Source organism: Schistocerca piceifrons, chromosome 1, assembly GCF_021461385.2.
Source record: "Schistocerca piceifrons isolate TAMUIC-IGC-003096 chromosome 1, iqSchPice1.1, whole genome shotgun sequence".
NCBI lineage: Eukaryota > Metazoa > Arthropoda > Insecta > Orthoptera > Acrididae > Schistocerca > Schistocerca piceifrons.
The window spans coordinates 630,742,923-630,767,209 of NC_060138.1; the positions used below are offsets into that span (position 1 = coordinate 630,742,923).

Sequence of the window (24,287 nt, forward strand, 5' to 3'; positions counted from 1 at the left end):
GTTAGGCTTAAGAGCTGCTAAACTTTTGGCACAGCTCTGGTGTGCAGTACATACATCCTATACCTCCCACTCTTTGGACATGTTGCATACTCTAAACTGTTTGCTTTCACCTCTCATAGATGGCAGTTACCTTTTGATGATTGTGTCGCTGGTTCAGAATTACGAATTTTTTTGTGTGATTGGTTTCTTCTCGGTGTATGGTGCTAACGAAATCATCACAGTTGTATTTTGTGTGTTATGTTTATGTGATTGTGTTAGACTCTTCAATTATGTGTTTAAAAAATGGACTGTTGTAGTTGTTTGCACTGAGGGGAGAAAAGTCACGGGATACTGCCTAATATCCTGTCAGACCTGCATAGTGCAGCAACTCGGCATAGCATGGAATCAACAAGTCATTGGTTGTTCCCTGCAGAAATACTGAGCCGTGCTGCCTTTGTAGCCACCCATAATTGTTAGAGTGATGTCGGTGCAGTATTTTGTGCACGAACTGACTTCTTGATTATGTCCCATAAATGTTCGATGGGAGTCATGCTGGGCAATCTGGGTGTACAGATCATTTGCTTGAATTGTCCAGAATGTTCTTCAAACCAATTGCTAACAATTGTGGCCTGGTGGTGACAAGGTGCATTGTCATTCTTAAAAATTCAGTTGTTGTTTGGGAACATGTAGTCCATGAAAGGCTGCAAATGGTCTTACAGTAGCTGTACATAACCATTTCCAGTCAATTATGAAACCACCACCATCTTGCAGAGTACCTTGTTGACAACTTGGCTTTGTGGGGTCTGTGCCACATTTGAATCCTACTATCAGCTGTCACAAACTGAAAACAGAACTCATCTGACCAGGTCACGGTCTTCCAGTCATCTAGGGTCCAACACAAATGGTCATGAGCCCAGGAAAGGCACTGCAGGTGATGTAGTGCTGTAGGCAAAGGCTCTTACATTGGTTGTTCATCTGCCGCTATAGCCCATTAACACCAAATTTCCCCCACTGCCCTAATGGATACATTTGTTGTTCATCCCACATTGATTTATGGGGTTATTTCACACATTGCTGCTTGTTTGTTGGCAGTGGCAACTCTACGCAAATGTCACTTCTCTCAGTCATTAAGTGAAGGCCGTTGGCTACTGCATTGTCCGTGATCAGAGATAATGCCTGAAATTTTGTATTCTTGGCACATTCTTGACACTGTATATCTTGTAATATTGAATTTCCTAAAGATTTATGAAATGGAATGTCCCATGTGTCTAGCTCCAACTACCATTCCTCGTTCAAAGTATGTTAATTCCCATTGTGTGGCCTTAATCATGTTCAGAATCTTTTCACATGAATAACCTGAGTACAAATGACAGCTCTGCCAATGTACTGCCCTTTTATACCTTGTGTATGTGACACTACCACCATCTGTGAATGTGCATATTGCCCTCCTATGGCTCTTGTCACCTCAGTCTGTTTTCTTTAGTGTCTATATGTTATCAGGAATTTGTACACATTCAGTTTTTTAATACTGTTTTTCACATCACCCCATAAAATTATACACTTTCTGCTGTTGTTTAGTGCAAGATGAACCACAGCACTACCTTTCATACTTTGTCTCATGTGCTATATACCAGATAAATTTCTGAAATAACCAACTACCAAATTTTTTATGCAGTAATGATGGATTCAGGCACTGTATTATGCAAACATATCTGATTATTTAACAGTCACTTTTTATCGTATGTAGTTACATGTACTGGAAAGGATGGTTGCTACTCACCATATAGTGGAGATGTTGTAGCTGCAGAAAGGCACAACAAAAAGACTGTCAGAAAGTTTGCTTTTGGCCAGTAAGACCTTTGTCAACAGTAGACAACATACGTACATGCAAACATGTAAATGCAAGTCTCACACACAGTCTGTGTGTGTGGTGGTGTTTTTTTTACAAAGGCTTTGATGGCCGAAAGCTAACTTTCTGATAGTCTTTTTGCTGTGTTCTGTGAGTCAGCATCTCTGCTATATGGTTAGTAGCAACTATCTTTTTCATTATATTGTTACATTCTGTCCTGGATATTCCATTTTTTGATTTTGTAGTTACATACACCTCTGTTTTCCCTTTAAACTGTTCAGTTTTCACTCTGCTGCTTTGATTTCCCATTCAGTATCAATGAAATGTTGATTATTTTTGTGTAAAATAGAGATAGAAAGGCTGGCCAGGACTTAAAATTATGAAGATGAAAGTCCAGTTCTGCTGATAAACATTTAAAAATGAAAAGACTATTCATAGCTTTTCAAACTATTGCTTAATTCCTCATGGAGGAAACATAGATAAATTGAGGAGATTGGGAAAGGAGAGGTATGTCACTCAGAACTCGGGATGAGAGAGATGCACTTTTTTATATAATGCATTCTTATCACAGTTTATGCATCCTTGCGCTATTGTTTCATGTGATTTTAAATAATTAAACTTTACACCTCACTGTACATAATAATAAATATTTGAATGTTACATTGTAATGCCTCTTTTTGTAGGTCACGAGATGAAAGACTGTCAGGGACTGGAAAGGGAACTTGCAGATGGTGAAGTAGAGCCTGCATTTTCTGCTGAAGTGGAGTTCATATTTGTGCGTTTGAGCATCTTGCGGGAATACCTGCAACGTGAGCTGGAGATGCCTGGTCTTCCATTTCCGTATGATTTTGAGCGTGCTGTAGATGATTGGGTCTTCATGTGTTTTTTTGTGGGAAATGATTTTCTTCCTCATCTACCTTCACTTGAGATCCGTGAGAATGCTATTGACCGTCTAGTTAATTTGTACAAGAAAGCAGTGTATAAAACTGGGGTAAGTATTTATCATGTATTTGTATAATGCAAGGAATGCTGTAGTAAAGGTTAACGATAGTTCATTTAAGCTTTGAAGTAATGCACTAATAATAAAGATATTTCCTACAAAAATTATAATGGTGGTGGTGGTGGTGGTGGTGGTGGTGGTATGTGAACATTAGCCCTGTTGTAATATTGGACACAAGTGTTATTGCAAAACAGACTGTGAAGAGCCTACAGGATCTAAAACTTCACACTGTTGGCAACTACAGAAGGCAGTTGTCTGGAACACCTGCAGATTATTTTGTTGACTTCTTGAAGAACATAGTTAACTTGCTGATAACTTTTGATTTAAACTATTGTCAATAGTGTTTAAAATGAGAGAGCAAATAAATTATGTAAAGAGATACAGGTCTTACCAATTTGAAGGGTTGTTTGAACACTTGAATACTTTTCAGGCACAGTCCTATTGAAGGTGGTGTACTGTTGCATTCCTCCTTCATTTGAACTGACTTACTCATTTAATTATAAATGACGAAGTGATAGGTGACATCTAAAGATTCGAGGACTAATGGGGATCAATCCCAAGACCTGTGGATCCATATTCTGACACTTAGTCACTCATTCACCAAGCCACACATTGAGGAAATGAGGATGAAATAGTATAAATTTTCCACTCCACAGCAGAATATGTGATATAACTGAATGTAATAATGTGAAGACCTTGGCCGTAACAATGTTCAGGGACAAGTTTGTTGTTTGAGAAATAATGCATAAAGTTTCAACAAAATCTCATAAATAAAATATTTCAAGTACACAACGTGTTTTTTCTTTCATATAGTCATTCCATGAAGTTTTGGGATTGCAACTGCATGATGACTTCCTGCCAGGATATTTCAGCTGCCAACCATTCAGCCATCTTCAGGTGAATGTTTTGCACTGGAGGTTGCTGGTTCACATTGCTAACTTTATACCAAAAATTGGTGCAGAGGTGCATACAAAAGGCAGCTGCTGCATGAGCGACCTCTGTCGAGTTTTGTACCGTCTTCAAATACTGCCCTGTCTATGGTGTGCAGGAGAGTGCATAATGGTGATACTACTTGCACACTCTCTCGGATTGCAGTTCATGGAGTTAAAATTCAGATGTAAAATTATTAGTCATGAAATTAAGGCTTATTTTATTTTTTAGATATAAGCCACTGTCACAGTAAGATTTTCCACCAAACGTATTTCCACCGATTCCTTAATAATTGAATCCCGGAAGTATCTTGTGAAGGCCAAGATTTCTGTGGCAGAATAGACTACGGGATGTCCTATGGAAATACAGTGCTTGGCTATGACTGGGCTGTGTGTGATGATCATGTCAGTGCACCTTTCACACACTGTGCATGTTGCTCGATCAATATATACTTTGTCTCTTTGGTACGGTATTCTATAGATTCTAGCTATCTACAGTCCCGGATCACCCTTTGCTGAACCAAGAAGAGCACAGATCTTTGCAGGTTTCATTAGGAATCTGCCTAATTGGCCAAAATATTGTTTGCATATGGGAAGTTATGAAGATTTTATGGCTCTGTTCTGCTAGAATTTTATGGTCTTCCAAAGATTCACAAAGGTGTTGCATTACCCCTATTGTGAGGAATATCAGTGTTCTGATGTATGACTTAGCTAGACATTTAGCATCTGTACCAGACCTATTGTGGGGAATTGCTTTCACCATATTTGCAACTCTGATGACCTTTTAAATAGACTGAAATCACTTGGACTCAATAAGACTGACTTATTAGTAAGCATTGACGTTCTCTCTCCCTCCCTCTCCCTCTCCCTCCCTCTCCCTCTCTCTCCCTCTCTCTCTCTCTCTCTCTCTCTCTCTCTCTCTCTCTCTCTCTCTCTCTCTCTCCCCCTCTCCCTCTCCCTCTCCCTCTCCCTCTCTCTCCCTCCCCACCTCCACAAGGATCCCTCTCACAGTTCTTTGCCACCTGCCAGCAGTAAGTTCAAACCCAATATAACAGCCCTATTTCATCATGCCCTTTCCTCAACCTACTTCTTAATCAGCAGTGAATTTTTTGAGCAAATTGACTGCGCCATGAGTAGTCCTCTCTCCCCTCCAGAAGCAAACTTTATTATGGAAGTGTGTAAGGAGAGGACACTTGATTTAACTGAATTTAAACCAAAAGTCTTCTGGCAATAATGTAGACCACCTGCTTCTACATCTACATCGTATGGTGTGTGGCAGAGGGTACCACTGAGTGATCCTCCCTACCCAGTTCCACTTGCGGATGGCACACGCGAAGAACGATTACCAGTAAGCGTCTATATTGGCTCTGATTTCTTGAATTTTCTTGAAATGGTTATTGCACAAGATGTATGTGGGAGGTGGTAATATGTTATCTGACTAGTACCGGAAAGAGGTCTCTTGAAATTTCAATAGTAAACCTCTCTATGATGCATATCACCTCTCCAGTAATGTCTGCCACTGGAGTTCGTTGAGCATCTTGATAATACTCTCAGGCCAAGTAAATGGTCTTGTGGTGAAATGCACCACTCTTCATTGGATCTTCCCCCCCTCTCCCCCTCCCTCCCTCCATCCCTCCCTCCCTCTCCCCCTCTGCCCCTCTTCCCCCCCTCTTGTATTAGTCCTATCTGGTTAGGATATCATAATGATGAGCAAAACACAAGAATTTTCAAACAAGTACTTATTATAAGCCATTCCCTTTGTGGATGAGTTGAATTCTTCCTATGAATCTTTATGGCATCTGCTTTTCCTAATTATTTATGTGATCATTCTACTTAAGGTTGCTCTGGATAGTTATTCCTAGATATTTTACAACTGATATTGTTTTGAGCAGTTCCTTTTCAATAGTGTAGCTGTACGTCTGCACCCGGTAGCTGAGTGGTTAGTGCGACACTGTCAATCCTAAAGGGCCTGGGTTCGATTCCCGGCTGGGTCGGAGATTTTCTTCGCTCAGGGACTGGGTGTTGTGTTGTCCTAATCTTCATCATCATTTCATCCCCATCAATGAGCAAGTCGCTGACGTGGCATAAAATCAAAAGACTTGCACCCGGCGAACGGTCTACCCGACGGGAGGCCCTAATCATTTGACATTTATTTAGTTTGGTTGTACAGTAGTGGCTTTCTTTTCCAAAACATGCTCAAGATGTTACATTTATTTATGTTTATGGCTAACTGCCAGAGCCTGCACCATTTATCAGTCCATGGCTGGTAATTCTGCAAATTGATACCCCTCTCCCCCTCTCCCCCTCTCCCCCTCTCCCCCTCTCCCCCTCTCCCCCTCGCCCCCTCTCCCCCTCTCCCCCTCTCCCCCTCTCCCCCTCTCCCCCTCTCCCCCTCTCCCCCTCTCCCCCTCTCCCCCTCTCCCCCTCTCCCCCTCTCCCCCTCTCCCCCTCTCCCCCTCTCCCCCTCTCCCCCTCTCCCCCTCTCCCCCTCTCCCCCTCTCCCCCCTCTCCCCCTCTCCCCCCTCTCCCCCTCTCCCCCCTCTCGCCCTCTCCCCCCTCTCGCCCTCTCCCCCCTCTCGCCCTCTCCCCCCTCTCGCCCTCTCCCCCCTCTCGCCCTCTCCCCCCTCTCGCCCTCTCCCCCCTCTCGCCCTCTCCCCCCCTCCCCCCTCTCCCCCTCTCCCCCCTCTCCCCCCTCTCCCCCTCTCCCCCCTCTCCCCCTCTCCCCCCTCTCCCCCTCTCCCCCCTCTCCCCCTCTCCCCCCTCTCCCCCTCTCCCCCCTCTCCCCCTCTGCCCCCTCTACACCCTCTCCCCCCTCTACCCCCCTCTCCCCCCTCTACCCCCTCTCCCCCCTCTCCCCCCTCTCCCCCCTCTGCCCCCCTCTGCCCCCTCTGCCCCCCTCTGCCCCCTCTGCCCCCTCTCCCCCCTCTCCCCCCTCTCCCCCCTCTCCCCCCTCTCCCCCCTCTCCCCCCTCTCCCCCCTCTCCCCCCTCTCCCCCTCTCCCCCCTCTCCCCCTCTCCCCCCTCTCCCCCCTCTCCCCCCTCTCCCCCCTCTCCCCCCTCTCCCCCCTCACGCCCCTCTCACCCCTCACGCCCCTCTCCGCCGTCTCCCCCCTCTCCGCCGTCTCCCCCCTCTCCGCCGTCTCCCCCCTCTCCGCCCCCTCTGCCCCGTCTCCGCCCCCTCTGCCCCGTCTCCGCCCCCTCTGCCCCGTCTCCGCCCCCTCTGCCCCGTCTCCGCCCCCTCTGCCCCGTCTCCGCCCCCTCTGCCCCGTCTCCGCCCCCTCTGCCCCGTCTCCGCCCCCACTGACCCCTCTGCCCCCCTCTGCCCCCTGCCCCCCCTCTGCCCCCCTCTGCCCCTCTCTGCCCCCCCCCCCCCCTCTGCCCACTCTCGCCACTCTCGCCACTATCCTCCCTTTCCCCCTCCAGCATCTCCTCTCCCCCTCTCCCTCCCTCACCCCCTCTCTCACCCCCTCTCTCACCCCCTCTCTCACCCCCTCTCTCACCCCCTCTCTCACACCCCTCTCTCACACCCCTCTCACACCCCCTCTCTCTACCCTCCTCTCTCTACCCTCTCTCTCTGCGCGCCCCCTGTCTCTGCACCCCCCCTCTCTCTCTGCGCCCCCCTCTCTCTCTTTGCGCCCCCCTCTCTCTCTGTGCACCCCCCTCCCTCCCTCCCTCCCTCCCTCCCTCCCTCCCTCTCTCTCTCTCTGCGCCCCCCACCCCATCTCTCTGCGCCCCCCCCCCCCCCCCCGCGCTACCCCTCTACTCGCTTTTCGCAGCCCAGTAAGTGAGCCATGATAATTTATTTTCTCATGACATTCCATAATTATTCTGCCACGGAAATCGTGAGCTCAACGAGATTCTTCTGGGATTCAATTATCGACGAATTATTTGGCGGAAGATCTTACTAATTGTTATGGTGGCTTTCAACGGGATAAGGTGTGGGACTGGGTGAATTCTTTAATGTTTTCAGAAAGAAACCATTTTATGAATAATTACACATCTAGCAGCAGTTAATTTTACATCTGAATTTTAACTTTGTGATCCGCAGTCTGACAGTGCGCATATGGTACACCGTTATACATGCACCTGCTCATTGTAGGGGGTAGATTAATATTTGGAGAGGGTGAGAACCTCGGCAGAGATCACTCATGTAGCGACTGCCTTTGCACATGTGTTTCCACACCAGTTTCTGATACAAAGTTAGTGATGTGAATAAGCAGTCTCCAGTACAAAACACTCACCTGAAGATGGCTGAATGGTGGTTAATGAAAATATTGTGGCAAGAAGTTGTCATCATCCAGTTGCAATCCCAAAACTTCATGAAATGCTCATTACGACTGAAAATTTTTAAGACTAGTCTTATGTCATTGTTTTTAAATGTCTCTACAGTGATGACGTATTTTTAAAATGGTAAATTGTACTCAACATTTTATTCATAGAATTCTTCAGTGGGTACTTGTTTCCTTGTAAACTGATTGAACTTAACAGGTTAGCATTGACTTACCACTGCTTACTTGCTTGAACAATAAACAAAACATTACTGTGAAATCCTCAAAAATCCAAACTGAAAAGGTCTGAATGGTTTGTTTTTATACTAAGATTTAGATTAACAAGTTTTGCAGTAATAAAGTATAACAGCCTAAGAGATTAATATATGATTCAGTACAGTATAAAATAAATTTTAGCTAGCACGTAAAAAATGTTAAGGATGGTTTGTAACACTATACCATCATCCTGTCATGTAAGTTCATATAAATTATGGTGAGGGACACAACAATGTTTATTTGCTTAAATAAATATTCACATTTACATGATAGCAACAACCAATGAAGCGCGGTCGCTTATGCAGAAATCCCAATGAAGTTGCCATTAAAAAGAATATTAGAGCTGCCATCTCTCAGCTTATTGTGGAACTATGAACTAATATTATCCTTTTCACTGCACATTTTGTCCACACACACACGCACGCGCGCACACACGCACACACACACACACACACACACACACACACACACACACACACACACACACACACACACACACACACAACTGTGGCAATCTATCATTATTATTAAATAAAATTAAGATGAAAAATGTAGTATTGTTGTGTTAAATTGTTTATATCTTTAATGTTTATAGATAAATACTTATTTTCAAAAAGGTACTTCATTAGGAGAAAAAATACACATTATTAGATTAGTGAAACTTCAGAGAGTAGCACACTTTGAAACAAAAGTTCAAACATAAAAGTGCATAAAATTTTACACAAATATATCTAGTATAAGTTTGTCATGTTTTGCACATACAATATGCCTTCTTCTTTGATATTCCTAGGTTTAGCGAGATAAAGAGGCACTCTGATCGGTGTAAGTGATTATCACCATCAGCCAATCTTCTTCCACAATGGCCCTCTGTTGGTGGTCGGTAGTGAATCTCTAGAAACTCCTTGATGAGTTTCTTCTGAAAATCGTATATATCATTGCCTTTCTTTGATTTTTAGTGATGCAATTTGCAATAAAAGGTGGATTACACTTTGTACACCTTGATAAAAGAGTGTTCTTTTTCTAATATGTTTTTGCAGCATGTTGTTGATCATTTGCTAATATCATAAATCATACACAACTGACTATACCACTGTATAGTAAGTAACTAAAGACAGATGTATATATTTCGTCCTACTGTGACACAAATATTAGCCCTTGCAATCAAACATTGTATTGTCTGAATGTATGTCTAAAGATAAAAATTATATTAGAGTGAATATGAGCATGGTGCCTCAGATGTCATTAAAATTGACTGGGTGACCATTTATTGAGATAATTGTGTGAACAATGCTATTGTTGACTGAAAATAAAACTAGCCGTGTGCCATAGCTTGTATGGTTAATTTGTTACTAGGCATTTGCCTGTCAGTTCTGTATGCCTGTTTTTTTGGGATTTATACATTCATTTACAATGGAGTATCTTCTGCTTATTTGTATATGGCACATTTCTTCAGCATTTTCCCAGTTTTTGTTAGGAGCTGTATAACCCTCACAAGGTCAATGGTTATCTTTTTTCTCAATCCACAAATACTGTAGTGATAGTGTAATTTTAATTTTATAGTTCATTTTGTTTTGAAAGCAAAATGTTTACAAATGCAGGATGTCATAAAAAATTATATCACATACAGATATTGCATATTGAAGATTCTTGTTACAAAGTAAAATGGAAAACATAAAAATATCCAAGAAACTGAGACCATATTCATAAGCAGAATGATAATCTGTTAGTGTGCAGTCTCTGTTATGAAATAAAAAGTTTGTTGTACTTTATATACTAAGATTATCAGATGTAAGGCAACTGTGTGTATTTATGGATAGTTCTGTGATTGACATTGTGGAGGGCATAAATTATGAGGTGAGAGTTGTGGTAAAAAGCATACTGTCACATAAAAGCAGAAAATTATGTGGAGGGTGGTGGTGAATAAGAACTTAGCGAAGCACAATGAAATACTAGGTTCTGTCTCCATAAATTTACCAACTAGTAAAGCAAGAATCATATTGATTTGATGGTGTTTAAGATTGTATGGGAATGCAGTTTTGATTAAAAGAAGCACCTGAAACAGCTATGGTTTCATGCTCATTTAGTGACAATAATCATCTTTATATTCTTATTATATCCATTCTGTGACATGATATGATACATCTGAAATCACTGTTACACTGCCTTTGCTAATTGATACGGTGCCAGTGATTGCATTGTTTTATGGTATTAAAAAAAATATTCAATACAAAATAACTGGTACAATATATGTGAATTATGAATTAATATGGTTTTCTAAAAATAATAGGTAGTTTTTACCAAGCATTATTATACAAGTAGAGGTGTAAACGTAAATGTAGTAATGATTTAGTTATTTTTAATGTTTTCTAGAAATCATTTTACAACAGTATAAAAACATTTGAATTTTACCATTTCCTCTCCATTTGTTATTTGTTGAACCGCTTTTTAATGTGTTTGCATTCTTCCAAATCATAAATTGTGTTAGCATTCTTCCAAATCATAAATTGTGTTAGCATTCTTCCAAATCACAAGTTGTGTTAGCATTTTTTCATCAGTGCATTAACATACACAATGTTTTTGTCTGTTTTGTGGTTATAAGAAATCTCAGTTTATGATGTAAAACTTTGCAGGGTTTTCTGACTGACAGTGGTAATGTAAACCTTGATCGGGTGCAGCTGATCATGTCTGATCTTGGAGAAGTAGAAGACGAAATTTTCAAGAGCAGACAGGAAAAAGAAGTTCGATTTAAAGAACGAAACAAGGCACAAAGGAAGAGGCAAAAACTACTTAGAGATTTTAAACCAGCATGGACACCTGTTGGACAGTATGCACCCACAGTAAGGCTAATTTCTTTTCTGTATGTGTTGCTCTTTTATTAGGAAGTTCCAACTTGTATATACTTAATTGATGGGACTTGAATTCCAAGGAGATGGAATAGCTAGACAGTTCTGACCTGAAGAAGGAGGAAAAAGTCCTAAAAGCTAAGATTGCAAAATTCTATTTTAAGTGTTTATAATGACAGTACATTGAATTTGACCTCCTGAAAGTGAGTACAGGGCCTCTGGTCTCCTTGTCTTAATTAGTTTTCTGAAATAAATTGTCCAATAGATGTGACATTTATGTTAATAGCAATGTAATAAGTTTGATTTTTTGGTAAAATAGCAAACAGATGTTATTCCTGTATCTTTTCATGTAATCTGCGGTACTGGGTTGTATTTCAGTATATGTACCTGTATAAATCTGAAAGTATTTTGGAATATTGAACTGCACAGAACTGCCACATGTAACAACATTGACATAAATGTAACAATTACCCCTAAGTGTTCCTCCTTTTCCTTCATTCAGGAGCTATTTTCTTTCTCCCTGGAGACTAAAAAGTTCCACGAGATTTAGACAGCATCAGCAGAGTATTTAAAACTGGCAGTGTAATTTAATGAACTGTCTGCATCTTTGAAAATACTCGATAACTTATAGTAAAATATATTATTTAGGCTAAAAAGTGTAATGTCACTCAGCAACACACATAATATGACCCATTATTAAATAATTAGCTTTAGAGTGATCCTTTACCCACATAAATTAATGGTGTCATTGGCAGTTAAATTTAAATTTTTTGCTGAATTTTTGAATCTTTGAATAAGCATTCTTACTAGATTTATCTTTAATTTTGCCACACTGGCTCCAGGGCAGTTAAATCTTTGCGTAGTAGTGTTGTGAGAGTGTGTGTCTGGTGTGATGTTATTCTGCATCTGTGTTTATCTACTGGGGGAAATAGGCATTGAAACTTAGATTGAAGATCTTATATTTCCACAGTGGTGGTCTCAAGTTTTAATACATCCTGTTATCAAAATGTTGTAATATTATCCAGATAGATGGCAGCATAAATGTCATAGATGATTTGTACATGAAGATAAGGTGTTTTGTTTCAAAGTGTGTCAAGCGATACAATAATATCCCGTACATGCAACAAACAAGCACCAAAGTTCTCGAACACAAAATATGGAAAAGTAAAAAGGGTTTCTCAGTTTAAATACTTGGGGGAAATCATACAAGAAAACAGCCTGGGAAAATCTGCAAACGAAGTTCGCTGTCAAAAAATGGCAACTGCATTCAGATTAACCCAAAATATTTATAATAAAAAATCACTTTCTAAATTCAGTAAACTTAGGCGTTAGAGCACTGTAATCAAACTTGATTGTCTTTATGGAGCAGAAACTTTAATTTGAAATAGAACGAGTGGTATTGGAGAAATTCAAAAGAAAGAAAGAAGGATAATTAGGAAAACATTAAGCCCCAAAATTACTGATGGAGGAACTTACAGGTTGAGAAGTAATAAGGAAATAGAAGAATACACAGACATACATGGTGACATGAGAAAACGAAGACTTAAATTTTAAGGGCGCATTAAAAGAATGGCACCCTCTAGGTCGACAAAACAAATAGTCAAATTCTATGAAAACAGAAGTAAGGCCAAAACTGAGCCTATTGAATGGATCATTGTGATTAAGGAGGATCTTAAAGTAGCTGGTATAACTCAGTCAGATGTTACAGATAGAAAAACATTCAGATAAAAAATATTTGATTGGAAAATTGGTCAGAGGGAAATTAGAAAACAGACTGGAACACTGTGGTCTGATGAGAAAAAGGAGACTTCATTCTGAAAGGATGAAACAAATTTGGACGCAAAGGAAGGCCAACCACAAGAGCGACATTGATTGATTGTACCTTGCGTGGTCTTATTGGGCCATATGTGAATAATAATAATAATAATAATAAAAATAATAATAATAATAATAATAATAATAATAATAATAATAATAATAATAATAATAATAATATCTCATCAGTATGCTCCTGTCTGAAGTACTTTTCCCTGTAAAACTTTCATTAACTGCAACTTCACATAAAACTTTGATGAGAACTGTAAAATATTTCTCATTTAAAGTGCCCTTTCCTGCATAAAACGTGCTGTATTCCACTGGTGGAAACCTGGGTCTGTAACTTATTAGGCAGATGCCCTGAACACTAAGCCATGTGTACACAGTGATTATTGCAGCTGCACAGAATACCCTAGCATGCCTCCAGTCAGACCCAAATTCTCAGTTTACTCATATGGTACTAATGTAGTGCCCCTTGTCCATTATCTTTATTACTCATGGCATTTAGCCAATTCCCATAAGAATTTGTGTCTTATGTGTGTGTGTGTGTGTGTGTGTGTGTGTGTGTGTGTGTGTGTGTGTGTTTTCTATCTCCGATGAAGGCCTTGTTGGCTGAATCCTCATTTCCTGACAGGCTTTGTTGTGCCTATCTGTGACTCAGCATCTCCGCTGTATGGAGAGTAGCAACTGTTCTTTTGTGTCTGTTCTGTCAGAAGTATCCTGAGTTGAACTTTTACATGAATTGGCAAAATGCCACAAGTAATGAGGATAATGGGCATGGGACTTACGTTAGTGTTGTGTGGATGAGTTGAGAATTTGGGTCTGACGGGAGGTGTGCTAGGGTAATCCGTGCAACTACAATTACCACTGCGTTCGGATGGCTTAGTGGTCAGAGAATTTGGCGAGCAAGCAGGAGACCTGGGTTCGAATTCCAGTCTGTCACAAATTATCAGCTTTCCCCATTGATCTCAATCAGTGCTGCCTCACTGCCAGTGTCTGTAATTCCTTGGTGTCTTGTTTCATAATGGCTACTGTATTGAAATGGTGTCTGTTCTTTCGGACATGTCCAGACAGTATATAGTAAGAAAGCTCTTTCTGTAGCCAAGAAATTGGAAATGATAGGAAACTGTGATGAAAGCAATATACTTTCAGAAAAGGATTTGTGCAGTCTCTTGGGATACCATGTCTAACTTTGTACCACATTGTTGGCAAATGGAAAGAACTCGAAAAAATTGCTAGAAAAGGGCAACAAATTACCAGAATGTGAAGACTGGGGCATGTGCTGAGTTGTAAGATGTTTTATTGTAGTGGCTATACCAAGCTAGGGATGTGTCAGACCTTCTAAGTGGATCAATAATTCAAGCATAGGTTCTAGAAATTTGGAAGGAAGATGAAAATGGAAAATGTTACTGTGGCCATGGGTTGGCTTGATAGTTTAAGGGATGTGCAGAAAATGGTTGCCAAACAATTGGAGTGGCCGAATCCATGAATGGAGAAAATGGTTCTGCCTGGAATGTTGATGGTTAAATACGAAAAGTGTGATAGATTTAATGCATAAAAAATTTTGACTGTTTTCCGAACTCTTGCTGAAAAAGTCTTAAGTTGTACTGGGTGATGGTCCTCACTCGCATCAGTGTTGCAGAGAAATGGAAGTTGCTCATCATTGGTAAAGCCGCATATCACTGTTGCTTTAGAAATGTTTGTAAACTGCAATGTTTGGTGACTAAGCTGGATGGCAACGTGCATGATTGTGCTTCTTACAGATAAATGTGCTGCCAACCTGAAAAAGGTTTTGCTGCAAGATATTGGACTTGCTTCCCTTCCTTCACTACAACCATTTATCAAAGACTTACAAAAAAATAAGAAAACAGTCCCACTGAGAGTGCCTTATTCAACATTATCTACCACACAATGTACCAGACTCTGCAAAGCAATTCATTATCGTGGATGCACACAGTTTTATTTCAGTTGTGTGGAACCTCAAGTTGTTAGAAACAGTTTCCAGAAAGCCAGAATTTTTGGGATGAGTTTATCAATCTCTTGAAATTATTGGGGAAATGTTTTTGTAGTCTATGCAATTGACAGGATTAAATTTCTTGTAGACATGTGGAGGGGCGAATGTCAATGTTGACATTCCTGAATATGAATAATTTTAGCCGATCTATGATAAAGTCATTGATGTACACTTTTAAGACTATCAGTTGATTGTAATATTAAGACATCTCAGATGCTGGATGTACAGGAGATAATAAAAAGTTGAAGCAGGGTTGGAATACCAATTATATGTTGTTGCTTTAAAACACAGAGTTCAGAAGACAATCTGATTTGCAGATACTTCGTTGCAGGAAATGGTGACTCACATGTTTTCACTGTTAGTTTGAATGTCAGCAGCCTAAAGGAACCTGTTTTATGACTCTTTGAAACTTAGTAATTATCTATGCTACAAACAGCTTCTGTGGTACAGTTTTTTAAATTGTTTTTATCTGAATAGAATAGAATAGAATATTTTTATTAGCCTTTCAGTATTTTTCATACAATTGGCTTCGTCAAAGTTTACAGAGGGTTTTAGTTTCAGTGCGATATTCAAATAGTTACAGAAAGGGGAGAAAAGGAACTAAAGACCTTTTCTTCAGCATTATGTAAAACAATGTTTTATACAATAATCAAATACACACATAAGAAAAGAATCACAGTAAATAACTAGCTTATATAATATCAAAACATTTTCTTCATAACTTAGGTAAAACCTATATTTTGATGATTAGTTTCTAAGAATTCTTCAGTTGTATAGAATTCGTTGTTTTTTAGCCAGGTTTGCAATGTATTCTTATATTTATTTAGTGGTACTGTACGAGCTGAGCATGGTAACTTATTGAAAAATTTTATGCTTAAGTACTTATAGTTACTATGGACTACAGCAAGTCTTGTGGAAGGCAAGTCCAGCAGGTGACTGTTTCTTGTACTGTGTGCATGCACATCACATCTGGTGTTCAGTTTTTTCAGATCTTCTCTGGCATATATTAAACAGTTATATATGTACATGCTTGGCACTGTCATTACGCCAAGAGATTTAAAATAATTTCTGCAGGACTCTCTGGGTGCTAACCCTTCCATGCACCTGATTGCTTTCTTCTGCCATCTGAAAATACATTCAGCCCCTGGGGAGTTACCCCAAAGCAATATACCATATTGCAGTTGGGAATGAAAAAAAGCATAGTATGAGTGGAGTAGCAATTGCTTGCTCACACTGTTTCTTAATTTATACGATAAGAAAAGTACTTGTGCTAGTTTACTACATAGATAATTGGTGTGTCCTTCCCATGAGAGCTTTTGGTCTATGATTAGTCCAAGTAATTTCACTGTTTTGTTTTTATTTTTAGTTACTTTGAGATTAAACATTATTTCTTCTGTTTTTGTTTGAGTTATGCACAGCTGGTTAGCCTGACACCAGTAATTAGCCATTTGCATCATTTCTCTATTTTTGTCCAGTAGACTCTGTAAGTTCTCTCCTGTACTTATTAATGTCATATCGTCAGCATATAGTATGTTCTTACACGGTATGTAATTCGAGAAGTCATTAACATAGACAATGAACAGAAAAGGTCCAAGAACAGAGCCTTGGGGTATTCCTCTTTCTATAGGGAGTATTTCTGACCTCTGCTTATTTGCATATACAAGTTGTAACCTATTGCTTACATAAGATTTGAATAGACAGAGTGTATCATCTTCAATGCCATAGTATTTTAACTTTTTGATGGATATGTCATGTGTCACCGAGTCAAATGCTTTACTTAGGTCAATGAGTGTTCCAGACATTGATACCCATTTTTCATACCCTTCATAAACATTGCTCACCAAAGCTTCTACTGCTTTTACAGTTGATAGGTGTGACCTGAAGCCAAACTGTTGTTCATTTAAAATTTTGTTGGTTTCAAAATACCTGCATATCTGCTTATGCACACAATTTTCCACTAACTTGAATATGATTGGTACTATTGAAATGGGTCTGTAGTTATTTGGGAGCTTTCTTTCACTTTTTTTATACACAGGCAATGTAACTGTGAGCTTAAGACAGTCGGGAAATATTCCTTCATCAAGTACTCTGTTTGATAGTGAGAGAAGTGGCATTTTAATTTCTTTTGCTATACATTTTATGATGAGATTACTGAGTCCATAATAGTCTTCTGTTTTGGAATTACTTAATTTGTTTCTTGACTTATGAATATCATTTAAAGTGATTCGGGTCCAAGTGAACTTCTCACTTCTTGTCTGTTTTGCCCAAGTGAGCAATGCTTCTGCATCAGAGGGAGAATTTGATGGGTGGGGTGGTGACGCTATTTACAAAATATTCATTGAGAATATTGCAGTCAATAGGGATACTCCTTTCTTTATGGGTATTATTAATTTCCCTTTTAATGACAGTTCAGGCAGCTTTACATTTATTTTTAGAATTTAAAGTATATTCATCATTTGCACAGCATTTAGCATTTTTTATTTCTAATCTGTAAAGGTTTCTCATTTTAGTGTAATTTTCCTTGTCTCTATCACTGTTATGAGATTTGTCTTTCATAATCATCAGTAGTATTCTGAGTTTGTTAAGTTGTGGGGTGTACCACTTGTTAGTATTTTATTGCTTATGAGTAATATTACTCTGGTACCTTTTGGTTACCAAGGGGCATGTCATTTCTACTATATGCTTGATCTGTCAGGAAAATGGAAAAACATTTATTAATCGTTTTCTTGTTGTCCATTACATCAGTCCAATCCATTTCTTTTAACTCTATCATATTGTTTACATTGGATTCACCTAGAATTCTATATGTCACTTCTCTCTCTAGCTGACTTTTCTATTTGAAGCCATAGACCTGCATGATCTGATATTCCTAATTATATTACATCACATTGTATAGAGTCTCTTTGTACATTGCTAATTATGTTATCAAGGCATGCATTCAGTCAGTTTAATGACTTCAGAGTGTTAATCATATGAATTACATTTTTACTCTTTGTCCTTATATCTATGTTAATATCACCTACAATTACAATTCTATGCTGTTTATATTTTGACAACAGCAATATTAAAGTATTAATTTTTTCTATAAATACTATCTCATCAGAGCCTGGGATTCGATAAATTGAGACAATTACAGTTTTCTGATCGTGCATTACCACACCAGCTACTTCTATTGTAGCTTCACGGCATATTCTACTAAGGTCTATAACTGAGTAATGCAATTCAGGGTTACTTTTGACATATATTGAGACCCCACCATGTGTAATACTTTTTCTGCAGTAGCTTCTAACTAACGAATATCCAAGAGGAACACACAAGTCTATTTCAGTGTCTTTCATCCAGTGTTCATTGATGCATAGAACACTGCAGTTGATTTTATCGAGCCAGTATTGTAATTCATTGATTTTACACCTAAGAGATTGTACATTTATATGAAGGAGGAGGAAACTGTCACTGCTATATAATGGTATTCTACTTTCACAGAACCTTCTGTATTCATTTATTTTTGCTACATGATCTAGGGTTGCACGATTATCTGAATGAATTAGACTGCTGCAGTTTCCACTTACTTCATCTGTAATGTCATTTTCTCTAAAAAAGGAGGTGTACAGTCATGCTCTGTGGGACTGTCTTTTAAGACAAGGCTGCTGCGTGCTCGTATTTCATTTACAACCTTATCTCCTGACACAAAAATGTTTTCCCATGGTAATTTAGATGCTCACCATGTTCAGTGTGCAAATTTCTTTCAAGTCTGCTAATATCCACTACATTGCATTTAGCATAAATGGAACATAGTTGTTGATTTTAATATTTGTTTTACAAATCTCTTTGTTAACACATGAATTATAGATCAAGTCATGTGTATGAGGTATCGTCACAACAATAGTGTTTTCCATCTTACTTGCATCTAAAAAAATTTTCAAACCTGTTATACTCTTTTTGGCTTCATTATGTGCTACATCATTTGCAGAAACTGATGGCTCAAGAATCCCCCTGCACCTCAGTTCATAGGATGTTAGAAAAAGGCCTGTGTGGAAAGCAATTACTCCGTCGTGTTCATACAGTCAATTTAATTTTTCAGAAAGCGGTTGTTAACAAGACATGGTCTTTATTTTGATTATTTCTGTGAGGTGGTGATGGTGGTGTGATTTGCATTATAAATTATTGACAATGCAACTACAAACACTGATGTATGACACCAGCTAAGGAAATAATGTTGATACTGGTAAAGCTTACACAGTTGATGGTGATGGAAATATTGAAAGCCATTCTACATCTTCGAGAGTGTCGCGTTTGCGTGTCTTGCATCAAAGCAATGAACACTTGATATGAACTGTTGTTAATACTGTACGTAAAAATTCCTGACGGTGTATGAATATTTGTTGGAATAAGCTACTGAAGTCACTTTTCTGAAAGTGCCTGCATTTTCACAAAAAAATGGAAAATATAAAAATATGGTAATAGTTACAAAAACTTATTTAGAGGAAGAGAAAGACAAAGGAAACCACTTATGCTACCCATCATATGAGCTCAGAATGTTTCGCTTAATTGGCTGCACATACAGAACCATCCCATTGACTTCATTCCTTTGTGGTAAAATATGCTGTTTATGTGACTCCTGTTGTTAACCTATGTAAGTGATCTTCTAATGATTTTAAAGGAGTTCTAAAACTTTAATGTTTATCTTTGTCACTAGGCTTATAATGAAGAAGGTTCAAAGTCATGCTTACCAGATGCAGCTCAGATGATAATTGAAGACACCTAAAATTGATCCACAGCGAACACTTTCCCTTAATCTTAAAGAGACTTGTGTTGTGATAGCTTGAAAAAAGTTTTTTCCTAAGTAGCATCTCACTTTGTGTTGAGCTAAAGCAAGGTTCTTGGTTTATTTAAAGTATTTTTACTTTCCGTTGTTTTATGGAATTATGTTCTCAGGCAATACGTCTAACAGAAAATAAAGTATTTGTTACGCAAAAGTGATTGGCAAAAATATTATGTAAAGTAAATAGCCACTAGTCTTGCAGAAGCTTGTGTGAGGATCTTGGAATTCTTACTCACTTTCCAGTACATTTACTCCTTAACCCTTGAGCAGGCACGCCTGTGTATAAAGTGTGCCAACCACAAATAAAAATGTTTTACACTGTTCCATTGTTATTTCATAGTATGAACCCATATCTGTTCCTTGATTATTGTTTTAGCTAACACAGTGATAAATTGTGTTGTCATATGTCCAAGTAAGCAGCAGTAATATAAGATAAACAGTGAGTTAGGTGAGCAAAAACTTGCAATCCTTGCAAGAAATTGACCCAGATTATGAGCTAGCAGCACAAGCCCAGAATGAGGGAATAGTCTGCGAGATAATTAGTAATCAAATAAGCGTTTGGTTGGAATTTGATGCACTGCACTGTTTGATTCCTCAAGTGGGTCACTGCAGTGGGGTAACACCTGTTTGTGGTAACAGAGTGATATAATGAAAGTTTACTTCATTATTGTTTGACTAAACTAAGATTAAACTGTGGTTATGCTCATACATTTTTACCTTGGTCTTACATATATACAAAGTACGCTGCATGCCCGCTTGTGTTATGAAAAATGACATACCTACTCATGGGTTAACGGTTTTTTTGCTGTTAATGAAAATAAATTTCTTTGGTTCCTACAATCACAATACCTTATCCAAAAATGATAAACATGTAGAACTCCTTGTACATTGTTCAGAGAGGAATTACATACTCTTACGCAAATCTATTAAACTTTCAATTTATAAAGCAATAACTGGGAATCCCTGACAATTAACAATAAAAGTATGTACATACCTCATTGGAGATTAATCTTCCAAATTATGTGATTGGCTAAATATGAGGAATTAAACATTCTATTAGCTACATGGTAGAGTGCTATTAATTGTAAACCTGCGTGTCAAGTATTAGTGTACTGTAAGCAAAACTCATTGCTTCAAATGTAGGTATCTTTTTTTGAACATATTTTTATAGCAAAGTAAGTATTAAGTTACTGAAAGAAAATAAAGAGAACCTATTTAATATACAGTAACTGATAAAACTTTGGTTTTTTAAAAGTACTAGCTTTTGTGATAATTTACATGGTTCCTGTTATCTGGCAGAAGTGGAAGTTGTATTGAATGTGAAGTCCTAATTTATTGATAATACAGTGTAAACATTAAGTTTCCAAGAGTTACTGCTTTATCTTATGGTAACATATTCAATAAAGTTATCCTTCCAACTTACTGTTATTGCATAATCCACTCTGCTGTTGTATTGGTGATATTTAGTTCACATTATCAATTTCATAATTGTGCAGTGACAGACTTGCTTGTGGCAGTTCAACACAACTGAAACGCATCAAATGATCTTAAACATAACTACATCAAAAATCTGGTGTATGTGCTAGTTCTTGTGTATAGAGAGTAACAGAAGTTTTATATACCCACCACCCCCAACCAACATGTAGTTTGTTTTCATATGGTAGGCATGAAATTCAGTACAAATTGGGTGCTGCCAGAACATGCATATTTTATGCATACAGTAGCATTGACTCTCCTTGTGATTGCAGTTTGGATCACTTTATGCACTCCAATGTCTTGGTTGAGTTGGAGTGCCACAAACAGGTCTGAAGATGAAATGGTAAAACGTTGAAATTGATCAGGTAAATTATAGACCCTCAGTAAAACAGGTGAATAGGTTACCAGTAACAGTAGACTAATGAAATATAGGTGCACACATCCATGAGACTAAAGCACAATGAAGTAAGATTATCCTGCTTTAATTTAATTTCTCTTGCGTATCTACCCAGCACAGTTTGGTACTAAAGTTTTAAATATATGATGCTGAACTGTGTTCTAATTGATAACAAAATATAAGATATTGTCACATTTGGATAGAAGTAAAAATCAAAACCGTCACGGCATCACAGCAAAACTTAAAGGTATTGTACAGAGATCAAATATATAATGTACAAATAGTAAAATGAGAACAGGAATTTTTTAATAAAGAGTGGATAATTTCTAAGTACTTAATTTCATAATTAAAACAGAGAGAATACAGAGGTAAAGAAACTATGGTGGAGGATATCAGAGGTAGTAAAGAGAGGTAGCAGTTGCCCAGAATCCTATGTTTAGAGAAATATGTGAAGTAGATAGTGACAGGAGGAGTGGAAAATAGATCTGAACCTCAGCATTGATGATACAGTGCAGTTACTGAAGTTCCAGTGGTAGTCAGTCTACCTTTGGAGGAAAGCCTTTAAATGATAGAAGTAAACATAGAAATATGAAGATTATTGAAAGTTAGATATAGTTTTTATGCATTTCTGATGTTAATGTGTTCTTGCAACTAAAGAGAAATGTTACTTTGCTTTATTTACAAATGGAATTAATAGACAATTATATACAAGCAATGTACCAACTTCTCAAAAATCTCAGACAGAAATTTAAATTACATTTAAATCCATTGTGTAAGTCATTATTGTCTTGTTCACTGTACTTATTCTAAAGAAATAACTTTCAAAGTTTTTGCCACATCTTGAATGATAGCCAACTGTACAGTTAAAAAGCTTGTTCCTCATTTGTTTCTGCCAGATAGATAATGTTATAATGGATAATTTATTTGTAATGATTGCTTTAGAATGTCAATGGGGAAACTGTCAAGTGATTACGCTAAATGCGTGACCACTTCATAAATTTTATGTAGCTATTGGGCTGTTCAGGGAAGTAGTTGTACCCAAGTTTTGAAGAAATTTACTTATGGTGTGACATTATCGTGTTGGAAGATAGTTTCATGAAAGTGCTGATAAAGGTATATTGCATCATGAACAATAACAATGGATGTAGCTCCATGAAAGTGCTGGTGAAGGTATGTTGCATCATGAACAATAACAATGTATTTTACATAAAGTTGAAGAGAATTGGGGCAAGGTATTTTTAGGTGAAACTTACGTTCAGACTGTATTTGCAGTGATGACTAAGAACACCGAGTGCAGCTGCTGTACTCCTTATCAGTGAATCAGTGCAAAGGGAATCTCTGTGACTAGTGACATGGAGATGTGATGCTAACGGGGCCTGATCATCCACTTGCTGGTTCAACTCAAACTGAAGTGGTCAGAGTGTTTACTCAACTAGAACTGCTCTGGTGAACTACAGCAGTGTCAATTTCTTCTGCAAATGTTTGGAAATCTTTGGCTGCTTATAAATAATAATTTGAATGTCAGTTATTCCATGAATTTACAAGTTTACCAAATTTCTACATACTTCAACAATAACAATCTTAGGATTTCCTCTCAGTCCTTGTAGCTCCTCATTTGCAGTATTTTAAAATCTTTATTTAAAAAAATAGCTGACAGTCAGTCATATTCAGGACATATGCTCAGTTCTCTCTTGAAAGCCATTTCCTTTCCCATGAGTAATCTGCATCTCGGAGGGAGCGTCTAACATAGTTCTGCCACCTAACCCACAGAAAAACTTCTCCAATTTAATGTATCATTTATATCAAAGCACAAAAGTGCATTCATTAAGACTTGAAATGCCACAAGTTCCCATTCACGAATAATTTTTCAGATTGTAAGTTTTCAAATAAAAAAAAAAAAAATCAGTGTGAGGAAAGATAAATGTTAATATATTAATCCATAAACCACATCTACATGATGGATTATTTCTTCTTGGCCATAAGTGAAAGAAATCACTTAGTGTGAATGTTTCATCTGCATAACAAGCTTATCATGTCACTGTAGAAACGAAGTAACAATTTCAACATAACAGATACTGAAGCATCACAACACTTTATAAACAACATACCTTCATTTAATAACATTTATAAACCTCCACCTATTCTTTGAACCAAATAATGTGGTCACTACCTCACTCTTCAACCAGCATAGAAGTCTTAACAGCCACCTTGGATGATGGAGAGTAGTGAGCCAGGATGAAGGAGAGGTTTCTAGCAAACTTGGCTGGAGGAAAAAAAAATATCATTTTGCTTTTCATGCCAGAGATCAAAACTCATTTGTCGTTAGCTTTGAGAACTGAAAGCAATTCTGATATGTCACTTCAAATGACCGTCTACCTCTGGTAACATTGTGTAAAATACTCTTTAATTTCCCTCTCTTTCAGTGTGCTCAGAAGTACTGGATTTGAGGATTGGTATTCTCCTTCCAACATCATGCCACCAGCTTGAATGGAATTTTGGCTAGGCTAACTGGTCTCTTTTTGCAGAAAGATTTGATAGGCAACTTGGTAGATTCCTCCAACCTACCAGAACTACAATGCGTTTGTTGGTGTAGTAATAAGCTCTGTGGAAGACAGCATAC

General features: G+C 38.4%; 1 protein-coding gene across 1 annotated transcript in view; it reads left to right on the top strand.

Annotated features, from left to right (window-relative positions):
* Positions 1–24,287, top strand: part of LOC124804798 (5'-3' exoribonuclease 2 homolog) — a 431,320-nt gene that overhangs the window by 77,673 nt on the left and 329,360 nt on the right. Inside the window, exons 7-8 of the mRNA XM_047265135.1 lie at positions 2,512–2,819; positions 10,931–11,137. Coding sequence (XP_047121091.1) covers positions 2,512–2,819; positions 10,931–11,137 — 515 coding nt within the window. The remainder of the gene's footprint in view (positions 1–2,511; positions 2,820–10,930; positions 11,138–24,287) is intronic.